The sequence below is a fragment of the Phyllobates terribilis genome, unplaced genomic scaffold (assembly GCF_046119375.1).
Source record: "Phyllobates terribilis strain yellow unplaced genomic scaffold, ASM4611937v1 Scaffold_1__5_contigs__length_1240528914, whole genome shotgun sequence".
NCBI classification, from domain to species: Eukaryota; Metazoa; Chordata; class Amphibia; order Anura; family Dendrobatidae; genus Phyllobates; species Phyllobates terribilis.
The window spans coordinates 213,135,023-213,157,778 of record NW_027362761.1 but is presented as its reverse complement, the minus strand read 5'-3'; the positions used below and the strand labels follow the sequence as shown (position 1 = coordinate 213,157,778).

Genomic DNA, 22,756 nt, shown 5'->3' with positions numbered 1-22,756 from the left:
ATGCAGAAACGCTCTGGAAAAAATCCTGAGCATTTCTGCATTGTGGGCACATAGCCTTAACTTAATATTTTGTTGAACAACCTTTTGAGGCAATCACTGCAATCAAACGATTCCTGTAACTATGAGACTTCTGCACCTCTAGACAGGTATTTTGGCCCACTCCTCATGAACAAACTGCTCCAGTTGTCTTGTGTTTGAAGGTTGCCTTTTCCAGACGGCATGTTTCAGCTCTTTCCAAAGATGTTCAATAGGATTTGGTTAGGGCTCATAGAAGGCCACTTCAGAATAGTCCAATGTTTTCCTCTTAGCCATACTTGGGTGTTTTTAGCTGTGTGTTTTGGGTCATTATCCTGTTGCAAGACCCATGACCTGTGACTGAGACCAAGCTTTCTGACACTAGGTAGCACATTTCTCTCTAGAATCCCTTGATAATCTTGAGATTTCATTGTACCCTGCACAGATTCAAGACAGCCTGTGCCAGATGCAGCAAAGTTGCCCCAGAACATAACAAAGCCTCCTCCATATTTCACAGTAGGGATAGTGTTCTTTTCTTGATATGCTTCATTTTTCCATCTGTGAACATAGAACTGATGTGCCTTGCCAAAAACTTCCATTTTTGTCTCATCTGTCCATAGGACATTCTCCCAGAAGCTTTGTGGCTTGTCAACATGTAGTTTGGCAAATTCCAGTCTGGCTTTTTTATGATTTGTTTTCAACAATGGTGTTCTCCTTGGTCGTCTCCCATGAAGTCCACTTTGAATCAAACAATGCCGGATGGTGCGATCTGACACTGATGTTCCTTGAGCTTGAGGTTCACCTTTAATCTCTTTGGAAGTTATCCTGGGCTCTTTTGTTACCATTCGTGTTATCTGTCTCTTTGATTTGTCATCAATTTTCCTCCTGCGGCCACGTCCAGGGATGTTGGCTACAGTCCCATGGAGCTTAAATTTCTGAATAATATGTGCAACTGTAGTCACAGGAACATCAAGCTGCTTGGAGATGGTCTTATAACCTTTACCTTTAACATGCTTGTCTAAAATTTTCTTTCTAACCTCCTGAGACAACTCTTTCCTTTGCTTTCTCTGGTCCATGTTGAGTGTGGTACACACCATGTCACCAAACAGCACAGTGAGTATCTCTAGCCCTATATACAGGCCCACTGACTGATTACAAGATTGTAGACACCTGTGATGCTAATTAGTGGACACAACTTGATTTAACTTGTCCCTTTTGTCACATTATTTTCAGGGTTACCATCATTTCTATCCAGGCCTATTTCATGAGTTTAATTTTTTTTTAAATTCTGTGGAAGCAGGGTTGAAAAGCAATGTCTGACTTTCATTTGTTCATTATCATAGATTTTTAATTTATTATTACTTTTGTCAAATTCAAGTTATTTCTGTGACCATTGTGGGTTTTTCTTTCATTAAACGAGGGGTACCAACAATTTTGACCATGTGTGTATGTTCAGAAAATGCACTCAATACTTGGTCGGGGCTCCTTTTGCATCAATTAATGCATCAATGTGGTGTGGCATGGAGGCGATCAGCCTGTGGAACTGCTGAGGTGTTCTGGAAGCCCTGGTTGTTTTGATAGCAGCCTTCCACTGGTCTGCATTGTTGGGTCTGGTGTCTCTCATCTTCCTCTTGGCAATACCCCATAGATTTTCTATGAGGTAAAGGTCAGGCGAGTTTGCTGGCCAATCAAGCATAGTGATACTGTTGTTTTTAAACCAGGCATTGGTACTTTTGGCAGTGTGGACAGGTGCCAAGTCTTGCTGGAGAATGAAATTTCAATCTCCAAAAAGCTTGTCGGCAGAGGGAAGCATGAAGTGCTTTAAAATTTCCTGGTAGACGGCTGCGCTGACTTTGGTCTTGATAAAACACAGTGGACCTACACCAGCAGATGACATGGCTCCCCAGACCATCACTGATTGTGGAAACTTCATACTAGACCTCAAGCAGCTTGGATTGTTTGCCTCTCCATTCTTCCTCCAGACTCTGGGACCTTGATTTCCAAATGAAATGCAAAATTGCAACAGTCCAGGTCTTTTTCTCCTTGGCCCAGGTAAGACGCTTCTGGCATTGTCTATTGGTCATGAATGGCTTGACACAAGGAATGCGACACTTGTAGCCGTGTCCTGGATACGTCTGTGTGTGGTGGCTCTTGAAGCAATGTCTCCAGCAGCAGTCCACTCCTTGTGAATCTCTCCCAAATTTTTTAATGCCCTTTTCTTAACAATCCTTTCAAGCCTGCGGTTATCCCGGTTGCTTGTGCACCTTTTTCTACCAGACTTTTTCCTTCCACTCAACTTTCCATTAATATGCTTGGATACAACACTCTGTGAACAGCCAGCTTCTTTAGCAATGATTTTTTGTGGCTTACCCTCCTTGTGGAGTGTTTCAGTGACTGCCTTCTGGACATCTGTCAAGTCAGCAGTCTTCCCCATGATTGTGGAGCCTACTGAAACAGACTAAGGGACCTTTTTAAACGCTTCGGAAGCCTTTGCAGGTGTTTTTTGTTAATTATTCTAATTTACTGAGATAATGATGTTTGTGTTTTCATTGGCTGTAAGCCATAATCATCAACATTAACAGAAATAAACACTTGAAACAGATCACTCTGTTTGTAATGACTCTATATAATATGAGTTTCACTTTTTGAATTGAAGAACTGAAATAAGTTACCTTTTTGATGATATTCTCATTTTGTGAGAAGCACCTGTATGTTTCTGTTCAGGAGCCCTCTATATAAGTGCAGTATGCTGAGCTGTCCTATACTGTTAAACAAATGGTATGCAGGCGCACAGCTGCCAGACATGGGCAGAATCGGTGAACCAGCGGAGGAGTCCTGAGGAGACAATTTGCATATTCTCACTGCATTTTGGGATAAGTGAAGAGTCTCCGCGAGCTCAACGAACACTGGATTTTGGCCATTGGAGCTGAAAATAGGACATCGGTGAACCAGGGGAGGAGTCCTGAGGAGACCATTTGCATATTCTCACTGCATTTTGGGATAAGTGAAGAGTCTCCGCGAGCGGTGAACAGCGCGCGAATTTTGGAGCGTTTTTCACTGTTTTCATAACATATCAACAATAAGAATATGGAAGAGTCCAGGAGCCATTTGGTGGGCTGCATATCCTGCTACATGTTCACAGATAGGCCAAACTTCACATGCCAGAAATGCAAGCTTGTGTACCTGTTGGAGGAAAAGTTGCGAAATCTAGAAGAGAGGTTAACTAACTTGAAAATCATTAAGGAAGGTGAAGAGTTCTTAGACAGAGTAGAATTATCTCTTCATGATACAGAAAAAAAAGAAATTCGAACTGCACCTGACGAAACAGAGGAATGGAAGCATGTGACCCACAGAAGCAGGAGGATCGAGAGCCAGTCAGCACCTATACTGCTCAGGAACCAGTACCAGGCTCTCACGCAGGAGAACCACGAAGAAATACAGCAAGATAAGACTTTGCCCACAATGAAGAACCTTGTAAGCCCTCAAAATCCTCCTGAATGGAGAAAGAAAAATGTTGTGAAGAAAAAACGGAGAGTGGTGGTCATGGGGGATTCCCTGTTGAAAGGAACAGAGGCCGCTATCTGCAGACCAGACATAACCTCAAGAGAAATGTGCTGTCTTCCAGGAGCAAAAATTAAAGATGTGTCTGACAGGATATCAAGACTCTTCAGACCTACAGATCACTACCCATTCCTGCTAATACATGTGAGGACAAATGGCACCGCAAGAAAGGACCTGGAAACCATCTGCAGTGACTTTGAAGACTTAGGCAAGAAAGTGAAAGAATTGGGAGCGCAGGTGGTCTTCTCATCCATCCTCCCAGTGGATGGCCATGGAACAATGAGGTGGAATAAGATTCTACAGGTGAACAACTGGCTATGTCGATGGTGCCGTCAACAAGGATTTGGATTTCTGGATCACGGAATGAATTACCTATATGATGGACTACTTGCTAGAGATGGGGTGCACCTTACGAAGACTGGAAAACATGTATTTGGAAGTCGTCTTGCTACACTCATCAGGAGAGCTTTAAACTAGAACAATGTGGGAAGGGAAGCAAAAGGCCAGAAAAAGATATACAGCTGACAAATACTATTGAGATCTCTGCTACTGGAAGTGGAAAGAAAGAACAAAGGCAAAAAAATGTAAATAATAAAAATATGGGAGGAAGAGAAACCAATCACAAACTAAAATGTTTTTATACAAATGCACAAAGCATGGGAAACAAACAAGGAGAATTGGAACTACTAACGCAGGAAAAGGAATATGATGTCATTGGAATCACTGAAACTTGGTGGGACGATACACATGATTGGAATACAAGGCTAAAAGGATACAACTTATTTGCAAGAAACAGACTTGATAAACGAGGAGGAGGTGTCGCATTGTATGTTAGAAAAGCGTATATCTGCACAGAGATTGAAGCACAGACTGGGAGTTCTGTGGAAACTGGGTGAGAATACAAGGAGAGAACAACGGAAAGGACACCATTGTAGGCATTTACTACAGGCCACCTGGGCAAGCTGAAGGTATTGATGAACTCTTTATGTATCAAATGACCAAGTTCTCCAAAAAATATGACGTAGTGGTCATGGGAGATTTCAGCTATCCAGACATTTGTTGGGAATCTCTCTCAAGTAAAACTAACAGGTCAAGCAAATTCTTATCCTCTCTTGCTGACAACTTTATCTTCCAAAAGGTAGGGGAGAAAACAAGGGGATCTGCTACTTTGGATCTAATCCTTATAAACAGGGATGAAATGGTTGAGGGGGTAAAAGTGGCTGGGACCCTAGGAGGCAGCGATCATGCTATTATAGAATTTTGGATAACTAGAGGAGGAAGACATGGAAGACTCAAACTTCAAGGTTAGATTTCAGAAAGGCTGATTTTAAGTGACTCAGAAAGAGAATAGGAGGGATCCAATGGCTGGATGTCCTTAAGGACAAAAATGTCCAGGAAGGATGGGAAATTTTTAAAAATGAGATTCTCAAAGCACAATCGTTAACAATCCCGAAAAGTAGGAAGAATGGGAAGCATTTAAGGAAACCAGGATGGATGAACACAGAACTTAAACACATGCTAAAAAGAAAGAAAAAAATGTTTATCAAATGGAAAGAGGGAGGCATATCTAAAGAAGATTATACTGCAGTCTGCAGAACCTGCAGGGCACGTATCAAGTTAGCTAAAGCTGACATTGAATTAAGGCTTGCAAGAGATGTCAAAAGCAATAAAAAAGGATTTTGGGGGTATGTCAAAAGTAAAAGAAAAGTCAAAGATGCTATAGGATTTTTACAGGATGAAAATGGTGAAATGGTAAGAAAGGATGTTGAGAAGGCTGAACTTTTTAATTCCTATTTTGCATCTGTTTTCTCTCAGAAAGAAAATGTAACATCAACTGATCTTCACTGTCCTATTAAAGGAATAGAAGAATCCAAGTTATCCGTAAACAGAGAGATTGTGAGGGAATATTTAGCTAACATAAATGAGTTCAAGTCTCCAGGTCCAGATGAATTACACCCCAGAGTACTGAAGGAGATCGTAGAAGAAATTTTAGAACCACTCTCCATAATCTTTGAAAATTCTTGGAGAACAGGAGAAGTCCCAGAAGACTGGAGAAGAGCAACTGTTGTTCCTTTCTTCAAAAAGGGGAAGAAGGTGGACCCAGGGAACTATAGGCCAGTGAGTCTGACTTCTATACCAGGAAAGATCTTTGAACAAATTATTAAACAACATGTATGTAAGTACCTGGATAAGAATGAAGTGATTAACCAGAGTCAGCATGGGTTTGTAACTAACAAGTCATGTCAGACTAACTTAATTTCCTTCTATGACAGAATCACTGACTGGGTGGATCAGGGAAATGCTGTAGATATAGTATATCTTGACTTTAGCAAAGCATTTGACAAACTATCTCACACCATCCTTATTGAAAAAATGACCAAGTATGGAATGGACAAGGCAACTGTTAGGTGGATTCATAACTGGCTTAGTGATCGGACTCAAAGAGTGGTCGTAAATGGCTTCACATCCAGTTGGATGAATGTCTCAAGTGGGGTACCACAGGGCTCTGTATTGTTAAACATCTTTATCAATGATTTAGATGAAGGAATTGAGGGTAGACTGATTAAATTTGCTGATGACACAAAGCTAGGAAGGATAGCTAACACTAGAGAAGAGAGAGAGAGGATTCAAAAAGACCTAAATAAACTGGAGCAGTGGGCAGTAACTAACAGAATGGTTTTTAACAGGGAAAAATGCAAAGTACTACATCTGGGCAATAAAAATGAAAAAAGCATATACAAAATGGGAGGAATAGAGCTAAGCAACAGTACATGTGAAAAAGACTTAGGTATACTAATAGATCATAGATTGAACATGAGTCAACAGTGTGATGCAGCAGCAAATAAGGCAAATACAATTCTGGGATGTATTAACAGAAGCATACAGTCTAGATCACGTGAAGTCATTATCGGACTTTACTCCTCTATGGTCTGCATCCAGTTTTGGGCACCACATTTTAAAAAAGACATCGACAAACTGGAGCAAGTTCAGAGAAGAGCGACCAGAATGGTGACCGGTCTGCAAACCATGTCCTATGAGGAACGGTTACTGGATTTGGGAATGTTTAGCTTGCAAAAAAGACGACTGAGAGGAGACTTAATAGCTGTCTACAAATATCTCAAGGGCTGTCACATTGAAGAAGGATCATCTTTATTCTCATTTGCACAAGGAAAGACTAGAAGCAATGGGATGAAACTGAATGGGAGGAGACACAGATTAGATATTAGAAAAAACTTATTGACAGTTAGGGTGATCAATGAGTGGAACAGGCTGCCACGAGAGGTGGTGAGTTCCCCTTCAATGGACATCTTCAAACAGAGGCTGGACAGACATCTGTCTGAGATGATTTAGTGAATCCTGCTTTGAGCAGGGGGTTGGACCAGATGACCCAGGAGGTCCCCTCCAACTCTACCATTCTATGATTGTCACCTATGGCGACTTTACAGTATACATTGGGGAAAGCTCCCAATATATACTCATAGGCTAAGTGCACCGAGGCCATGTGCACTTATCCTTATCCGCATTCACACATCCGTTTGCCATAGACAGTGATGCAAGGACTGCCTGCATGTCTCTTGACCTGAACTTCACAGCCTCATGAATGCAGCATCCCTTGTTCACACGTTACATTTTTTGCCGTTTTTTTGGCGCGTTTTTTTCCGTGGGAGAAAAACAAGCATTTTACATTATAAGCAAAGTGAATGAGATTTCTGAAATCTTATGAATATGCTGCTTATTTTCTCCTTGCAGATTTGAACCTTCAGGCTAAGTGCCTACGATGCAGAAATGCTGCATATTTTTTCCGCTTCTCCCTGGCAGGAAAAATGCATGCGGATTTTACATGCGTTTTTCCTGCCAGGTAGAAGCGTTTGTCAAGCATTTTTGCATGCATTTCTGCATGCGGGTTATCAAGCACTTTTCCAAGCAATTTTAGCATCACTTGGAAAAGTGCTTGACAACTTGGTCACACTATATAAATCCATGCAACCGGCCATGGATTTATATAGTGTGACCAAGTAAATAGTTAAAAAAAAAAGAATAAGAATGGTAAAAAATAAAGATTATACTTACCTTCCGATGGCCCCCGGTGTTTTCTCCGCTACGTCCGGTCTGTTGTACTGTATGGCTCGCGGTGGTGTGAAAGGACCTGCCATGAAAGGACCGCCGACGTCAGCGGTCGCGTAACCTGTCACATGACTAAATGACGTCATGGCAGGTCCTTTCACACCACCGCGACCCATACAACAGACCGGACGCAGCGGAGAAAACATTGGGGGACATCGGAAGGTAAATATAATCTTTATTTTTTATTTTAAATTCTTTTTTTAACAGGTTCTATGGTACCCGAGTCTGGAGGAGAGTCTCCTCTTCTCCAGACCCGGGTACCATCCGCACATTGAATCACATAATATCCGCTTGTGCACATGTGCTCATACAGATATTATACGATTCAATGCAAGTCATTGGTGGCAATTACGCTGTCCACAAAATTAATGGACATGCTGCGTATTTTTCCGCAATGATAATCCGCAGTGGAAATTTCCGCAGCATGTGCACAGGACATGCGGATTTTCATTAGGGACCATGGGGCACGTATTACCAAGCGTTTATTAAGCGTTTTCGCTGTGGAAATTCCGTGGCAAAAACGGATAGTGGGCTCGTAGCCTTAAAGCGTTTCTTCAAATATGCAGCAAGCCAATTTATTCAGTGTTTTTCTGCGTTTATCACCCATTCAGAATGGGAAAAAAACCTAAGCAAAACGCATCACATATGTACACAAAAACAAGCCTATTTTACCCAGCAGTTTTCCTGCTAACACTCAGAAATATCTGCTGCCAATACAAAACGTGTGCACATAACCTAAAGGGTTACTCACAATTTAGTAAGTTATCCTCTGTCCAATGGACAATTTACTGATGGCGGGGGGGTCCGGCTGCAGTAACCCGCAGCGATTCCGAGAATGGGGCTCTGGATTTGGGAGTTGCACATGTACAACCACTGCTCTATTCTTTGTCGATGGGACTGTTGGAAATAGCAGCTCTGTTGTAGGCTTTTTCCAGCAGTCCCATAGACAGTGTCTGGATCGGAGATAAAGCATGTGCACATTCGCACCACTCAAAACTGACCCCATCCTAGTGACCGTTGGGGTCCCAGACATCAGATGCCCAGCAATCAGTAATTCTCTATCTTAGGAATAATGGAAACTTTACATTTACTGTATATTTTCCAGTATCCACACGTGATTTTATATGTGACATATAGGTTAAAAGGATTGCACGCCTTTAGTTTATCTTAAATACATATATTTTTGCAATTGGGTTTCCTTACTAAATCTGCACTGTTTGGCTTCTACGGGTACTTTGTTCCCTTGTAGATCCAACTTTGATGTGATCTATGTGGCCATAACTCAGCTGAGAGTTCAGAAAAAAACAAATAAGTTACAAACTCTCATCATTCAATCTGAATGAGCTCACTGACAAAATCTCAGTTAACTCATTCTACAGCTAGCTATAGAGAACACAACAAAGGCTATAGAAGGCAAATAAGGTGACATTTTTAATGAAACCCAGTAGCAAAAATTATCTTTATTCCCAAATACATGCACTTCATTAAAAAACATGTCCCCAAAAGTGGACAGTTCCTGCAAAGAATGTCTGGAGGTGCCTCAGCCTTTCTTGCGAGGAGCCTTTGCTGGGTCCATAATAAGCAGAGCAGGCCAGCGATGTGTGAGGGCTGACTACATAAGGGGGCTGCTCTGGTCAGTGGTGGTCGGCGCCTGTGCACATGGTGTTATGTACACGGTACAGGAGGGCTCCTGTCAGGCCTGACAGGTATTGGGTAACGTCAAGGGGGACGGTGTCCTCTCAGGAATGTACTATGGCTTGTGAGGTATTTCTTCACGCGGCAGCACAAGCATGTGTCCTACAGGACCGCCACAGTATGGCGTGCACGTATACACGGTGCTGTGCCCTCTGACGTGGACGCTCCGGTGGCAGACTCGTGTCCGGCAGAGCTCTCCTGCCCTGTGCAGACGTCTGCACTGCGCCATAGTGCTGACCGAGGAGCGCGCCTTCTTCAGGGGGCCCGTCCACCACGTGACGCAGGCGGAATTCCCGCCCCTGTCGGGCGGCTTTTCTCTCTCCCTCAGGCCTGTCCCCTCAGCTCCCTCCTCCCCGCCAGCAACGCTTAAGGTTTTTTTCTTCAATGGACACACACAGTGCTGCTGTTAACTCCCTCACTGCTGGAACAACTTCTAGTTAACTCCATACAGAGGGCTTTGTGAGGGGAAAAAAAGCTGCAGAGCTTTTTAGGAATGGTGTCAGACAGCTGTCGTGTCACATTTGTCTTAATGTGACTCCTATTTAGCATTTTTTTGGTGTTTTCAACGTTTAGTATTATAGTGGTGCATTAGGGTTTTCCGGGACTTAGCAGTAAGCATCAATGTTTGAGTATTTATAATATCTTACCATAAACTGCAGGCGCCATATTGCCTGGACTTCTCTTGGGCGTAAGTGAATTGTAGTAAGGCCACGTTCACACGTTGAGTATTCAGTGAGTTTTTTACCTCAGTATTTGTAAGACAAAACCAGGAGTGGGTGATAAATACAGAAGGGGTGATGTGTTTCTATTATACTTTTCCTCTGATTGTTCCACTGGTTTTGGCTTACAAATACTGAGGGAAAATACTGACCTAATACACGTGACCTTACATGTAGATTTTGATTCCGATTTACCTCAGAATTCAACCCTGCTACACGGAAAGGTGAAAGATCCACCACAGAAATTGACATTCTGCCGATCTCAAAATCCTCAGCCGATATCAATTTCTGCAGCACATGGATGGGCTTCTGCGAATGTCCTCTGAACTTCCGCCCCTTTGGAGTTATTTCCGTTCTCATCTCTGGCTTTCATGGAAATAGCTCATCCATTTGCCAACCTGTGGAGATGGGACTATGGAAATATCCAGAGTGGCTTGTCACTGTGCTACTGTTTCCTTCACTCCCATTCATTTCTATGGGTGTTACGGGATAAAAGCATAACTCTTGGCTGTTTCTGTAGCTCCCTGTCCAATGGCTGGCGCCCAGATGGAGTTAGGCTAGGTGCACATTCTGTCCGTACATCTAGCTAACAGTATACATTACGAGCTTTTCCTGATGTAACGTCGCCAAAGGCACTATTCACCAGACGGAGACTAAAAGTGTGTTCTTTCAGCTTCTGTCTGCCCAGTATGCGGCTGGATAACCATTCACTGTATAGGAAAGGGCAGCAGACTGCGCTTTCTATACATGAGACGACTGCAAAGAAACGTATGCTATGCGGTATAAATTTGTCTACAATGGTGGATGGATGCCTCAGCATCCATCCTGACAGTGCTCACTGTCGGGCACATATTTCCTGTACTGTTTACGGCCAACTATAAGCACAGATAAAATGTGGACCGAGCCTTATTCCTAACTCAGCCATGACTGATATGGGAATAACCCTTGGGTTAATATTTATGGATTCCACTCCAATATCTACATCACAAATCACTTTTAGGGCTCATGCACACAACTGTTTAAAACGGACAAGTGCTGTCCTTCGTTTTGACGGATTGCACTGGTACCTATGAGGCTGTGTGGTCCGAGGAAAAAAATTGGTGACATGTCCGATTTTGGCCTTAGTGTCCAATCAAAATCGTCCATGCAAGTCTATGGGTCCGTGGAAAACATCGGACCGAACTTGGATGACATCTGAGTGCGGTTTGATTTTCATGGACTGACTGGATGGAGAAGGTGGAGAAACTTTTTTTTCTCTCCACCTCTGAAAAAATCTGATCCCACTCTAATTAAACTCTGATCAGAGTCTGATTAGCATAACTGGACCATTTTTCTTGGATGGAGAGAAACAGTTGTGTGACCCTACCCTAAGGATAGGTTCACAGGTTTTTTTCACATGGGTTTTAAAGCTGATCTGCTTCAAAATACGCACATAAAAGAGTATTCAAAGGCCCCAATTCATCAAGACTGGGGTTTTGCACGTCAATGATTGGAGTCCATTGCTGTCGCAATTTATCTTTTGTGGCATGAATTTTGATGAATTTGCTGGATACGCTCCCTAGCGCCCCTCTGGATAAGCTTCACTCACTTTTCCAATCCTTTTCAGAGCTGGCCAGGTAAAAATGCCATAGTCGCAAATTATTTTGCAACTACGAGTTGCAAACAAATTTTAAGATGTTTCAAGCCGTTTTATACCAGAAAACTGACAAAAACTGCTTGTTGAATCAGGGCGAAAAATTAGTGGAAGCATTTTTGTTCATGTGCATTTTGAAGCAGATCTGCTTCAAAATCAACATAAAAAAACTTTGTGTGAACATAGCCTAAACACTCTTTGCATAAACTTTCTATGGAATTTCACTTTCAATCTTGTAAGGCTTCGCAAAAGGCAAACATTCACTTCAAGGGTCCAAGCACACAGAATCGACATGAGCACAGACTCAGTACTTTGGCGAGTACATCCCATCTGGTCCTGATCATAAACCTGTGGACACCAGGGGTGCATTTTACTCAAGAAGCAATGTTTTTAGAGGAGAATATCTCTGGCATGGCATGTGATGGAGCATGCCAACATATTTTTTCTCCTAGAATCATACCAAAAGAAAAACACCCCACATGCCTCTGTGTGAAATTGGAGGCACTGTATGGCTTCATAACAGCCTATGGGTGCCATATTCTGGATACAGACAGCATGGATCTGTATAAGAGTTATGTGCATTGGCTATAAAGACTGAATAAGACAAAGCTTTACTTTACTAAACTTTTAAAGAGGAGGCTAAGCTTAGCATTGTTCACCTCAGTTCAAAATGTCAGCATGTAATATATTTAGTATAGTTTATTCTCATTTACTCAAATTTCATGTGACATCATTTTGCTGCAAAGTGTCACTAAAGACAGGTAATAATTCTTTTCCGAGGCAGCCAGCTGTGTCTACAAGAGGCCCAAGTGAACTTGTGCGGGTAACTTCTGATGCATAGTTAAAACCTTATGTAGGTTAACAGAAAACTATAGATGATAGCCTAGAGAAAAAAAAGCCTCTATTTACTTTATGATGTAAAGTATCAGAACTCTATCAAGGAATGCTAATCATAAAAAAATATCTGAATTATTTGGAATAGCAACAGTTAAAAGATCATTCCTACATTCACAATGAATCAGTACCAAAATACATACATAATATATTACAGGGGGATATGGTTGCTGTAGCATACATCCTTGCCACAAATCTCTATCATGTGTTCCATCGGAATTCTAGAGTATAGCGTGTGGTGGGTCGTTAACCCATAGCATGCTGTGGGACGAAAGTCACAGCCATGAATTATGTGGGGGTAATAAAGGGTTACATTTACTGCATATTTGCTTATAGAAAAAGATACCAAGCTGGTATGATGATAGCTATCATTGTAGTCTAGTTTGGAAGGGGTGCCTTTTTATTTTCCTGAAAATGGAATGTTATAAGAAAAAGAAAAAAATCTGGCACTTCCCAGTACTTCTCCCACAAGCACTGTGTCATTATTTGTGCAAGCCTGGGAATTCAAGCTTGGACCTCCCAGTATTTGTTTCAGCTTGGGGCCAAAGCGCCTCTTTAAAGGATCTCTGAAGAGTTCCCACTAGATGGGCACAAAACGTGTAAAGTAACTTTGACACAAAAGTGTTTATTTGGCGATGCCTGCTTTTTTTTATAACTATGACCGGCTGCTCTGAGTTGAGAAGAGAGAGTTGAGGAAAATGCAGATACTGGAGACAAAGAGGGAAAGGAGAGAAAAGTATCTAAGGATTTAAGAAGAGGGGACAGCAGAAAGAAGTACAGAGAAGAGAGAAGTGAAAGATATGTGCAGGGATGGAAACAGAGGAAAACAAAAGGCTTCTATACTAATCAGGAAAAGAAGGGACCAGAGTAACTAGAGAAAATGAAAACCAGTGTGAAAAGACAGAACAGAGACTGCTGTGCAGACAAGAAGAGGGATGCAGAGAAAAGAGAAGAGACTGGAGAAAGGGAAAGCAAAGAAAAGTGAAGAGGACAGAGAAGAGTGAAAGCAGAGACAACTATAGAGAATAGAGAAGGTTGAAAGTGGAGAGAAGAGACTGGAGACAAAAGGAAAGCATAAACTTTTGGGGGACTAGAGGAGAGGGAACGCAGAGAAAAATGAAAACAGAGAAGGAAAGCAGAGACTAGAGAAGAAAGATGTGGAGAAAACTAAAAATGATAATAGAGAAGAGGTATGGCATAGATTGCTATAAAGACTAGATAAAAGTAAAAGAAGAGAGAAGTGAAGAGACAAAGGGAAATCAGAGACTAGAGAAAGGGAAAGCAGAGAATGATGAAGAGACTGGGAAATCAAAGATTACTGGAGAGACGAAAGAAAACGGAAAGTAGAGCCGAAAAAGGAGAAGAGACTGCAGACAGAGACCAAAACTATACAGGATTAAGAGACTATAGTGTAGAGACTATAGCTAGAAGAAATCAGATAAAAGTCAGGAGATTGGAGAAGAGAAAAAACAAAAGTGCAAAGACAGAGGAAGGAAAAATGGGTAAGATAAGCTCAGGAACTGGAAAAAAGAGGTAATGAAAAGGAAAAACAAAAGACTAAGGAACAGGAAGGGAAAGATAGCTATGCAGTATGAAGAAGAAAAATGTAGGGACTAATGTAGAAGAGGAAAGCAGAGTAGTCCAGAAACAGGAGATCAAGGAAAAAGAGGAAGCAGGCAGAAATAGAGACTGGAACAAGAAGAGAAAATAGAAAAAATCTAGAAGATCGAAAACACGACACTGAAGAAGGAAAGCTGAGAAAAGTGTAAAGTCTGGGAAAGAGAGAAAGCAGAAAAAAAGTAATAACTGGAGAAGAAAGAAAGCAGGATATTAGCGTGAAGACGGAAAGCAGAGGAAAGTGCGCAGGCTGGAAAAGAGGGGAAGGCATGTTAATGTCGGCTTGCATGCGAGGAAGGTTTGGTTCTCTTTAAGACTCCCCCTGAAGCTGGGAGATACACACACTCACACACATACACACACAAGCCCTGGCTGCCTGGGTGGTCCCTCTACTTTGGTGAGCTGTTGCTAAGCAGCTAATAATAGTCATGTTTGTTGAGTATTTTTTTGCTGCACTTCAGCCAATGGTATGAGCGAATTCCCAGCCATCTGACAGCCCCGGGGGCGGCTCTCTCTACATTCTCCCCTCCTTTTCTCTTTCTCCAAATGGAGAGAGCGAGTTTTCTCGCCCTCCCCCCTTCTTCTACATCTCATCTATTGAAGCAAGGAAAGAGCAAGGTAGAAAGAGCGGAGCGCACAGGCAGCTGAGCAAGTCTCCCAGGGCCCCAGTTACGGATCGGGTTGCTGTTCTGCTGTTACCGGGTGCATTGTGGAAAAGCATGATCAGTGGCTGCTACACAGGGAGGACTCCTCAGTGAGCGGAGAAGCAGGCTCGTGTCCCCGGCTAGTCTCCATCGTGCACAGAGCCAATTTACAAGTGGGATCCAGACTGCGCGCTGGGAGATCTGGTCTTTCTGGCAGGCGGTGCACATAGCGCAATGTGGGATTAGCTGCTTCCATGTTCCTCTGTGCTGGGATCTCTGTGGAGTAGTGTGCTGTGAGCGAGTGCAGGAGTTCCTCTACTCCCTCTCTCCACCTTCCACACATAAACAAACACTCTCTGAATGTGGGAAGCGGCTCAGACCTCCGGATCGCGAAATGTGGGGATGGAAGGCGCAAAGTGTGACTCGCCGCCCTCCACCACCTCGCCTGGAGAAGCATGAAGAGTCGAGCAGTGCCAGCCAAGGAACAAGAAGCCTTTCCTCCCCCATCACGACCCAGCTAAACCTTAGGGGCAAAGAGGAGTGCAAAAGTCGCAAAAGCTACGGCCACATCCCGGCCACAACATGGCCCTGGCTGCCTATGCTACTGAGCCACAGGGCAGTAGGGAGCCAGCTGCCCGGCCGAGGGTAGCCAGGAGGAGGGGGCGCAACAGAGACCCGCAGCACAGGACTATTGGGCCGCCTGACCTGGACTATCTTCAGCGGCCGAGCTACTGTGATGCCACGTTCGCCCTCCAGCAGATCTCAGAGGTGAAGTGTGCTTGGGTTCCTTGGGGGTCAATGAGAGTGAGTGAGTAAATAGTAGTGTTACAGCAGGTCAGAATGTCGCACTTGGTGCTAGAGCTGTAGGGATCGTGCACTGGGTACTAGAGCTGTAGGGATTGTGCACTGGGTATTAGAGCTGTAGGGATCGTGCACTGGGTACTAGAGCTGTAGGGATCGTGCACTGGGTGCTAGGGCTGTAGGGATCGTGCACTGGGTGCTAGAGCTGTAGGGATCGTGCACTGGGTGCTAGAGCTGTAGGGATTGTGCACTGGGTGCTAGAGCTGTAGGGATCGTGCACTGGGTGCTAGAGCTGTAGGGATCATGCACTGGGTGCTAGAGCTGTAGGGATCGTGCACTGGGTGCTAGAGCTGTAGGGATCATGCACTGGGTGCTAGAGCTGTAGGGATCGTGCACTGGGTGCTAGAGCTGTAGGGATCGTGCACTGGGTGCTAGAGCTGTAGGGATCGTGCACTGGGTACTAGAGCTGTAGGGATTGTGCACTATGTAATAGAGCTGTAGGGATCGAGCAGTGGGTGTGCTCTAGATACAAGAGCTGTAGGGATCCTGCACTATGTACTAGAGCTGTAAGGATTGTGCACTATGTATTAGAGCTGTAGGATCTTGCCCTGGGTACAAGAACAGTAGGGATCGTTCACTTGGTACAGCTCTGCAGAGGGGAGCAGCCAGCAGTGCCTAGAATACAATGTAGTGGTGCTCCTGCACCATTCATAAATCCTGCCCTGGAGAGTAGGATGACCAGTGTGCTGTGTGTGCCTGGATTAGTAATATATTGCTCTGGTGTCTCTGGATCTCAGCCTGTAGTAATGTTAGATGTAGAAGGTGAGAAGGGATCTCCTCTGTGCACACAGATTGTATATACCCGCCTGCAGGCATCCTGTTTATTTTCCCAGTGTGTCTGCCACACGGAACAGTCCCCCCTTTTTACTCCTAACAAGGATAGACCATGTGGCTGCCCTCTTCCGTTCACTAATGTTGTTGTGAGCTCTATAGGGCCAGATCGCTTCTTCATTCACAAGGTCTCTGTGGACATTACTACTAGTCCATGTGTCTGTACATTGTAACCACGTGTATAGTCAATAGATAGTGCTTCTGCTAATGTGGAAACACGCTTTCCAGGACTTCCACTGTCTTCCTGTAGATGCTGATCTAGTTAGTAATCAGTTCTCTGCTTAATTTGTCCCCAGGTTTCTGCTGCATACATCATTAGAAACCTGGTGAAATTACTTTGTGTTTGCCTAAAGGTGTACTTTGAAAATCTATGTAAGAATGGCTGTATAATCTGTTTTGGCTCTTAGTAAGATATGGATTTTCATAAAATACTAATCTTAATGTCCAGATTATACAGCCCATCAGACATGAATTGTAAGGGTAACCCTCACCAGGTCTAAGGGCTCTATATAAGGATGGATGCAGTTTGTATTGTGAAATCTTGTGTGTCAAATCCTCTTTAAATGAAATCCAGTAGCAATAAAAGCTTTTCTAACCAATAGGTTTAAAATCTGTTTACAGAAAGCCTTTGCACCCCTGGAATTAAATGAACATTGCTACCATCGCAATAGATCTACGGTATATACATATATCAGGATATACTATATTGTTGCCAGTTATACATTGTGTGAAAAAAAGTAGAATTGATGAATCATTTGGTTTACTAGATGTGCTGTCTATTTGGCAATATCCAGTGTGACAAAGTGCCGGTGACCAGGTGGGTGGCCATACCTGTCAGCCGTGAGATGATGGTGCCAGTGTAGTGAGAATACAACAATCACTGTTTCCACCACCGAAGGCCTTCCTTCCCTTTCAGTAGCAAAAGATGACCTGCTGAGAACTACGTCAGTTGAAGAGACTTGTGTCAGTGTGGTATGAAAGTGACAATCAGAAACTACCTTTGCCAAGGCTATGCCATCATAGTTGCCTCTGATTACAGTTAATATCCTTTTTATGTAGGGGACAGACAAAACACATGCATCATGGGCAATGGCTATTGGACGACATGATTCTGCAGTACTTGAACTGACTAAGAAAAACGTGTATACTTATTTCATGACAAATGTCACCTCAGAAGCTTTATTTGACATTAACTTACATTTATTGTTTTTTTTTTTATCTTTCTTAGGGGAAAGCCACGGGCAGGAAAGCGCCTTTATGGCTCAGAGCAATGTTTCAAAGACTGTTGTTTAAACTTGGTTGCTACATACAAAAAAACTGCGGCAAATTTTTGGTTGTGGGCCTCTTGATATTTGGTGCTTTTGCGGTAGGATTACGAGCAGCGAATCTAGAGACTAATGTGGAGGAGCTTTGGGTTGAAGGTAAGAAAACCTTTCTTAGTGTCACTTGTTACCTTTTTGTCATGTCGTACTGAGGCAGTACTGTGTATTATGGCTTCATTTAATGTTTTTTTTTTTTTAAGTATGTTGCAGCTAATGGTTTTTGGTCTTGCACATTTTTCAGCTTTCCTGAACCTCCTAGTTAGTATTTGTTTTAACATGTGTTGCCATCCATATCAAAGTGGGTATTTAATATGAAATTAACTAGTTGTTTTGCTGGGAAGGCCTCTAGCAAGAAATCATGCACAGTGCAACCTGTAGAGTCTTGTGTGTGGTCCTATGTTGGAAAGCTTTCAAGTTTTGCTTCAAGAGGGTGGAGTTGTGCAACATATGTCTCAAGGTAAAATAGAAGTGTAATCCTTCAAATACATGCTGTCCCCATCACAAAGGGAGATTCGCTTATTTGATGTTGCTTGTTTCAATGGCTATGGTTCTTGTTTTTGCATTCATGAATACAGAGTTAGCATTGGCTTTATATGTTGTTTGTATGTACAAACAGTATTTAGTGTTTTATGTTGTGTTTTAAACTATTTAATATATCTGTGTTACTTTTAATAAAACAGAATATAAAATAAGGATATGTACTTTGAAGACAATGTCTGCCTTTTCTATTGTTTTGACTATCAATGCCACTCTTGACTTCCTATGGTTTGGATGGCATACTATGACGACATAAAAAAAAAAACGCTGTCAAAACTTAAGCTAGAAAAAACAGTTTCACTTAATATGGCGACCAATTTATAATTGTTGTTTTTTCTCATTAAATCACAATAGCATTGCTTTATAGACTTTTGCATTAGTTGGCATCATCTGCCACTTTGGAAACTTATGTGTTCTAAGTGTATTAATGCCACCCCTTATTAATCAGTATTGCATGGCCATGCAAAGTGTTCTTTGGGATTTCCCCTCTTAAGTTGTACCCAATTAATTTATGGATGTCATTTCCAATGATTTAGTCATTTGGCAACAAATAAGTGTAAATATCAATGGAAATTTAGTGCAAAGAGTTATGAAAAATTGTCCATTCTCTAATGTTTTTCTTACCCATAACAGCCAGGTGATGGTGTATATGGATCTCTTGATTAATTGTCGACTATTTTTCATATCCATGGATTTCTTCCATATAAGGTTTTTAAATTCATTGGTCAAACAAAAGCTTAATGTGCTACACTGTATATAGTAGTGGAGGCATGCCAATACTATGAGGATATTTTACTGCAAGGTTTAACCTAGTGGTGTCACAGCTGTGCGAGTAGTCTTTGAAAAGTAGAATATTGGGCAAATTCCTTTTAGAGTAGATGGTGTGCTGAAATGGTATTAGCAACATCTAAGGAGAGTCATGTCCATTTATTTGGAAGCTGTATTTGAAGTTTTATAGAGAACACAGTTCAGAAGTGAATTCTACCGTGTTTCTCTGAAAATGAGACAGGGTCTTATATTATTTTTTTGCTCTGAAAGATTGGGTAGGACTTATTTTCAGGGGATATCTTATTTCTTTTCCATGAACAACAATCCACATTTATTCTTGAACCCCAAAGAAAAATCAACATTTATTCAAATATAATCATGTCATCACACACACGCTGCACATACACACACTCTGCACACACATACACAAGTATTAGACACACACAGACTGCACATACACATGTAAATACAGTATACGCACACTGCACATACGGTACATACCAGCCTGTCTCCTCTTCAGATCCCCCCAGTCTCCTGCAGTTAAAGGACCTTTGGTGACATCATGGAAACATGACCGTGATATTACCAAAGGTCTTTAAAGGTTATTTCCATCTTCTAGATCCTATCCCAATATGTATGTATTGTTCTTTACTTGCCCTCCCTGGATCCAGCACTGAATCAGCACTGCTGCTCCAAGTGACTGTTATTGTCGATAGCGCTGCAGCCAACAGGTGAGCACAGAGGCCTTGATGTTAATGCTGCAAACATTAGCAGACCCTGGTAGCAGTGATGGAAACTCAGCACCTGGTCAATTGCCCAGGGACCCCACTCTCTTAGGGGCCCCCAGGATTTATATTCTGTGGTTAAGACTGCTTAAATGGGTATTCCCATCATCAAGATTCTATCCCAATATATAGTAGATGTAAAAATAATATTAGCAAATACCTCCAATTAGAAATGTAGTACAGTTTTTCTGATTCGCTATGTCTCTTTCCTCATGTGCAGGCATTGCAGGACCTTAGGTATCCATGGTTACGACCTCTGATATAGTGACAGTTAGCTAGTTGCTAGTGGTCGTAACCATTGATACCTAAGGTCCTGTAATGCCTGCACATGAGGAAAGAGACATAGCGAATCAGAAAAACTGTACTACATTTCTAATTGGAGGTATTTGCTAATATTATTTTTACATCTACTATATATTGGGATAGAATCTTGATGATGGGAATACCCATTTAAGCAGTCTTAACCACAGAATATAAATCCTGGGGGCCCCTAAGAGAGTGGGGTCCCTGGGCAATTGACCAGGCGCTGAGTTTCCATCACTGCTACCAGGGTCTGCTAATGTTTGCAGCATTAACATCAAGGCCTCTGTGCTCACCTGTTGGCTGCAGCGCTATCGACAATAACAGTCACTTGGAGCAGCAGTGCTGATTCAGTGCTGGATCCAGGGAGGGCAAGTAAAGAACAATTTGTTTTTAAATAAATAAACTGGAGCTGGGGGAAAGGTTTTTTTTTCTGACTGGAAAACTCTTAATTGATTGTGTTGAGCAGCCTAGCATACTTACAAAAGGAGCCTGTGTGTCTTTGCTACATGTTTTGTAAAATGGCAGCAGAAAAATGTGGTTATGCAAAACCATGGCATAGGCTAAGGGTACAAACAACGTTTTTGTTGGGCATATAGGTTAATGAGCCATAAGTCTGGCAGTGGCCACAGTCTTGATGAATGCCTTGGCATCTGTCCACCATAGGAACCCATTGAAAAAAGGTATAGAAAAGCACAGAGAAGGCTTCAAAGGTCAGACTACCACAGCTCTGTAACCATGGCATATACTAGCTAGACACCATAGCTTACTTTAGTGTAAAACCCGTTAAAGTTTTTTTTGTGAAAATTTCAGAGGATTGATAGTTATACTGTCACCAACAGATATTTTTTTCTCAATAAGCAAAAGTATAGGTTCTTAAGATGTGAAGGATATTTGCCATTTGCAGAACAAAAGAACGTACTGTCACGCAACTTGATCTTTTATTTGTTAAACCTCCTCATTCCCTTACCTAGTGCTATTACCTTCCGTGATGCTGCAAAATGTACAGACGGGTGAGAAGGTACCGAGTACATCTAGATAAAAGCATCTCAACTGTGACAGCCGTTCCCATATGGGTGTACCATGTAAAGTGATCAGAAATGAAGACTGGGTCTGGGTGAGGTTGAGGAACATTGTATCGATACTAAAGTGTACCATTGTACCAAGTAAAGTGATCGGGAAAGGAGACTGGATGTGGGTGAGGTTGAGGAACATTGTATCGATACTAAAGTGTACCATTGTACCAAGTAAAGTGATCAGAAATGAAGACTGGATGTGGGTGAGGTTGAAGAACATTGTATCGATACTAAAGTGTACCATTGTACCAAGTAAAGTGATCGGAAATGAAGACTGGGTCTGGGTGAGGTTGAGGAACATTGTATCGATACTAAAGTGTACCATTGTACCAAGTAAAGTGATCGGAAATGAAGACTGGGTCTGGGTGAGGTTGAGGAACATTGTATCGATACTAAAGTGTACCATTGTACCAAGTAAAGTGATCAGAAATGAAGACTGGGTCTGGGTGAGGTTGAGGAACATTGTATCGATACTAAAGTGTACCATTGTACCAAGTAAAGTGATCAGAAATGAAGACTGGGTCTGGGTGAGGTTGAGGAACATTGTATCGATACTAAAGTGTACCATTGTACCAAGTAAAGTGATCGGAAAAGGAGACTGGATGTGGGTGAGGTTGAGGAACATTGTATCGATACTAAAGTGTACCATTGTACCAAGTAAAGTGATCGGAAAAGGAGACTGGATGTGGGTGAGGTTGAGGAACATTGTATCGATACTAAAGTGTACCATTGTACCAAGTAAAGTGATCAGAAATGGAGACTGGATCTGAGTGAGGATGAGGAACATTGAGAGAGTTGGACTGTGTCCATGTCCTATAATAGAGATTGACAACAAAGGGGCAAGTCTAATTAGTCCTGGAGGCAAGAGTGTAAGGTGATGAGAGTAGAGAAAAAGGTCAAATACAGAGTGGAGGTGGCCCTTAGATTGGAGTTTGGAGATTAGTTAAAATATATATGTACGGATGGGGGCAGTTTTGTTTGCATTGGAAGTGACTGGCATCCAGCTGAGCGATGGAAGTAAAATAGTAAGATGATAGCTGGATGAGATTGAGGAAAGATTGACTAGTTTGGTTCCCTTCAGAGGAAGTGTTTTGCAGCAGCAGGTAATTATGGATGTATTGGGAAAAGACGTCTTGCTTTAAACACACTTACACATGGGGCCTTACTTGTAAAGGAGCCAACCTTTTGATCCCCACAAGATTGTAATGAGAACTGCTAGTCAGTTTGTGTTGGCTCACAAATTAAAAACTGTACCATAGCATAGCATAAACAAAATCAGCTCTGCTTATCACAAGTCTGACAAATATAAGTCACAGTGTGTCTCCATACATTCTACAAATAAATCAGGAGAGGGCTTTTCTGTTTTAAAAGTA

At 42.3% G+C, this 22,756-nt stretch overlaps 1 protein-coding gene across 3 annotated transcripts in view; it reads left to right on the top strand.

Annotated features, from left to right (window-relative positions):
* Positions 1-22,756, top strand: part of PTCH1 (patched 1) — a 123,685-nt gene that overhangs the window by 6,774 nt on the left and 94,155 nt on the right. Inside the window, exons 1-2 of one of the 3 annotated variants that reach the window (XM_073670980.1) lie at positions 14,787-15,671; positions 17,824-18,016. In XM_073670980.1, coding sequence (XP_073527081.1) covers positions 15,486-15,671; positions 17,824-18,016 — 379 coding nt within the window. In that variant the 5' untranslated portion in view covers positions 14,787-15,485. Of the gene's footprint in view, positions 1-14,786; positions 15,672-17,823; positions 18,017-22,756 lie in introns of those variants that run through there. The other 2 variants (XM_073670978.1, XM_073670979.1) reach the window with 2 other exon arrangements.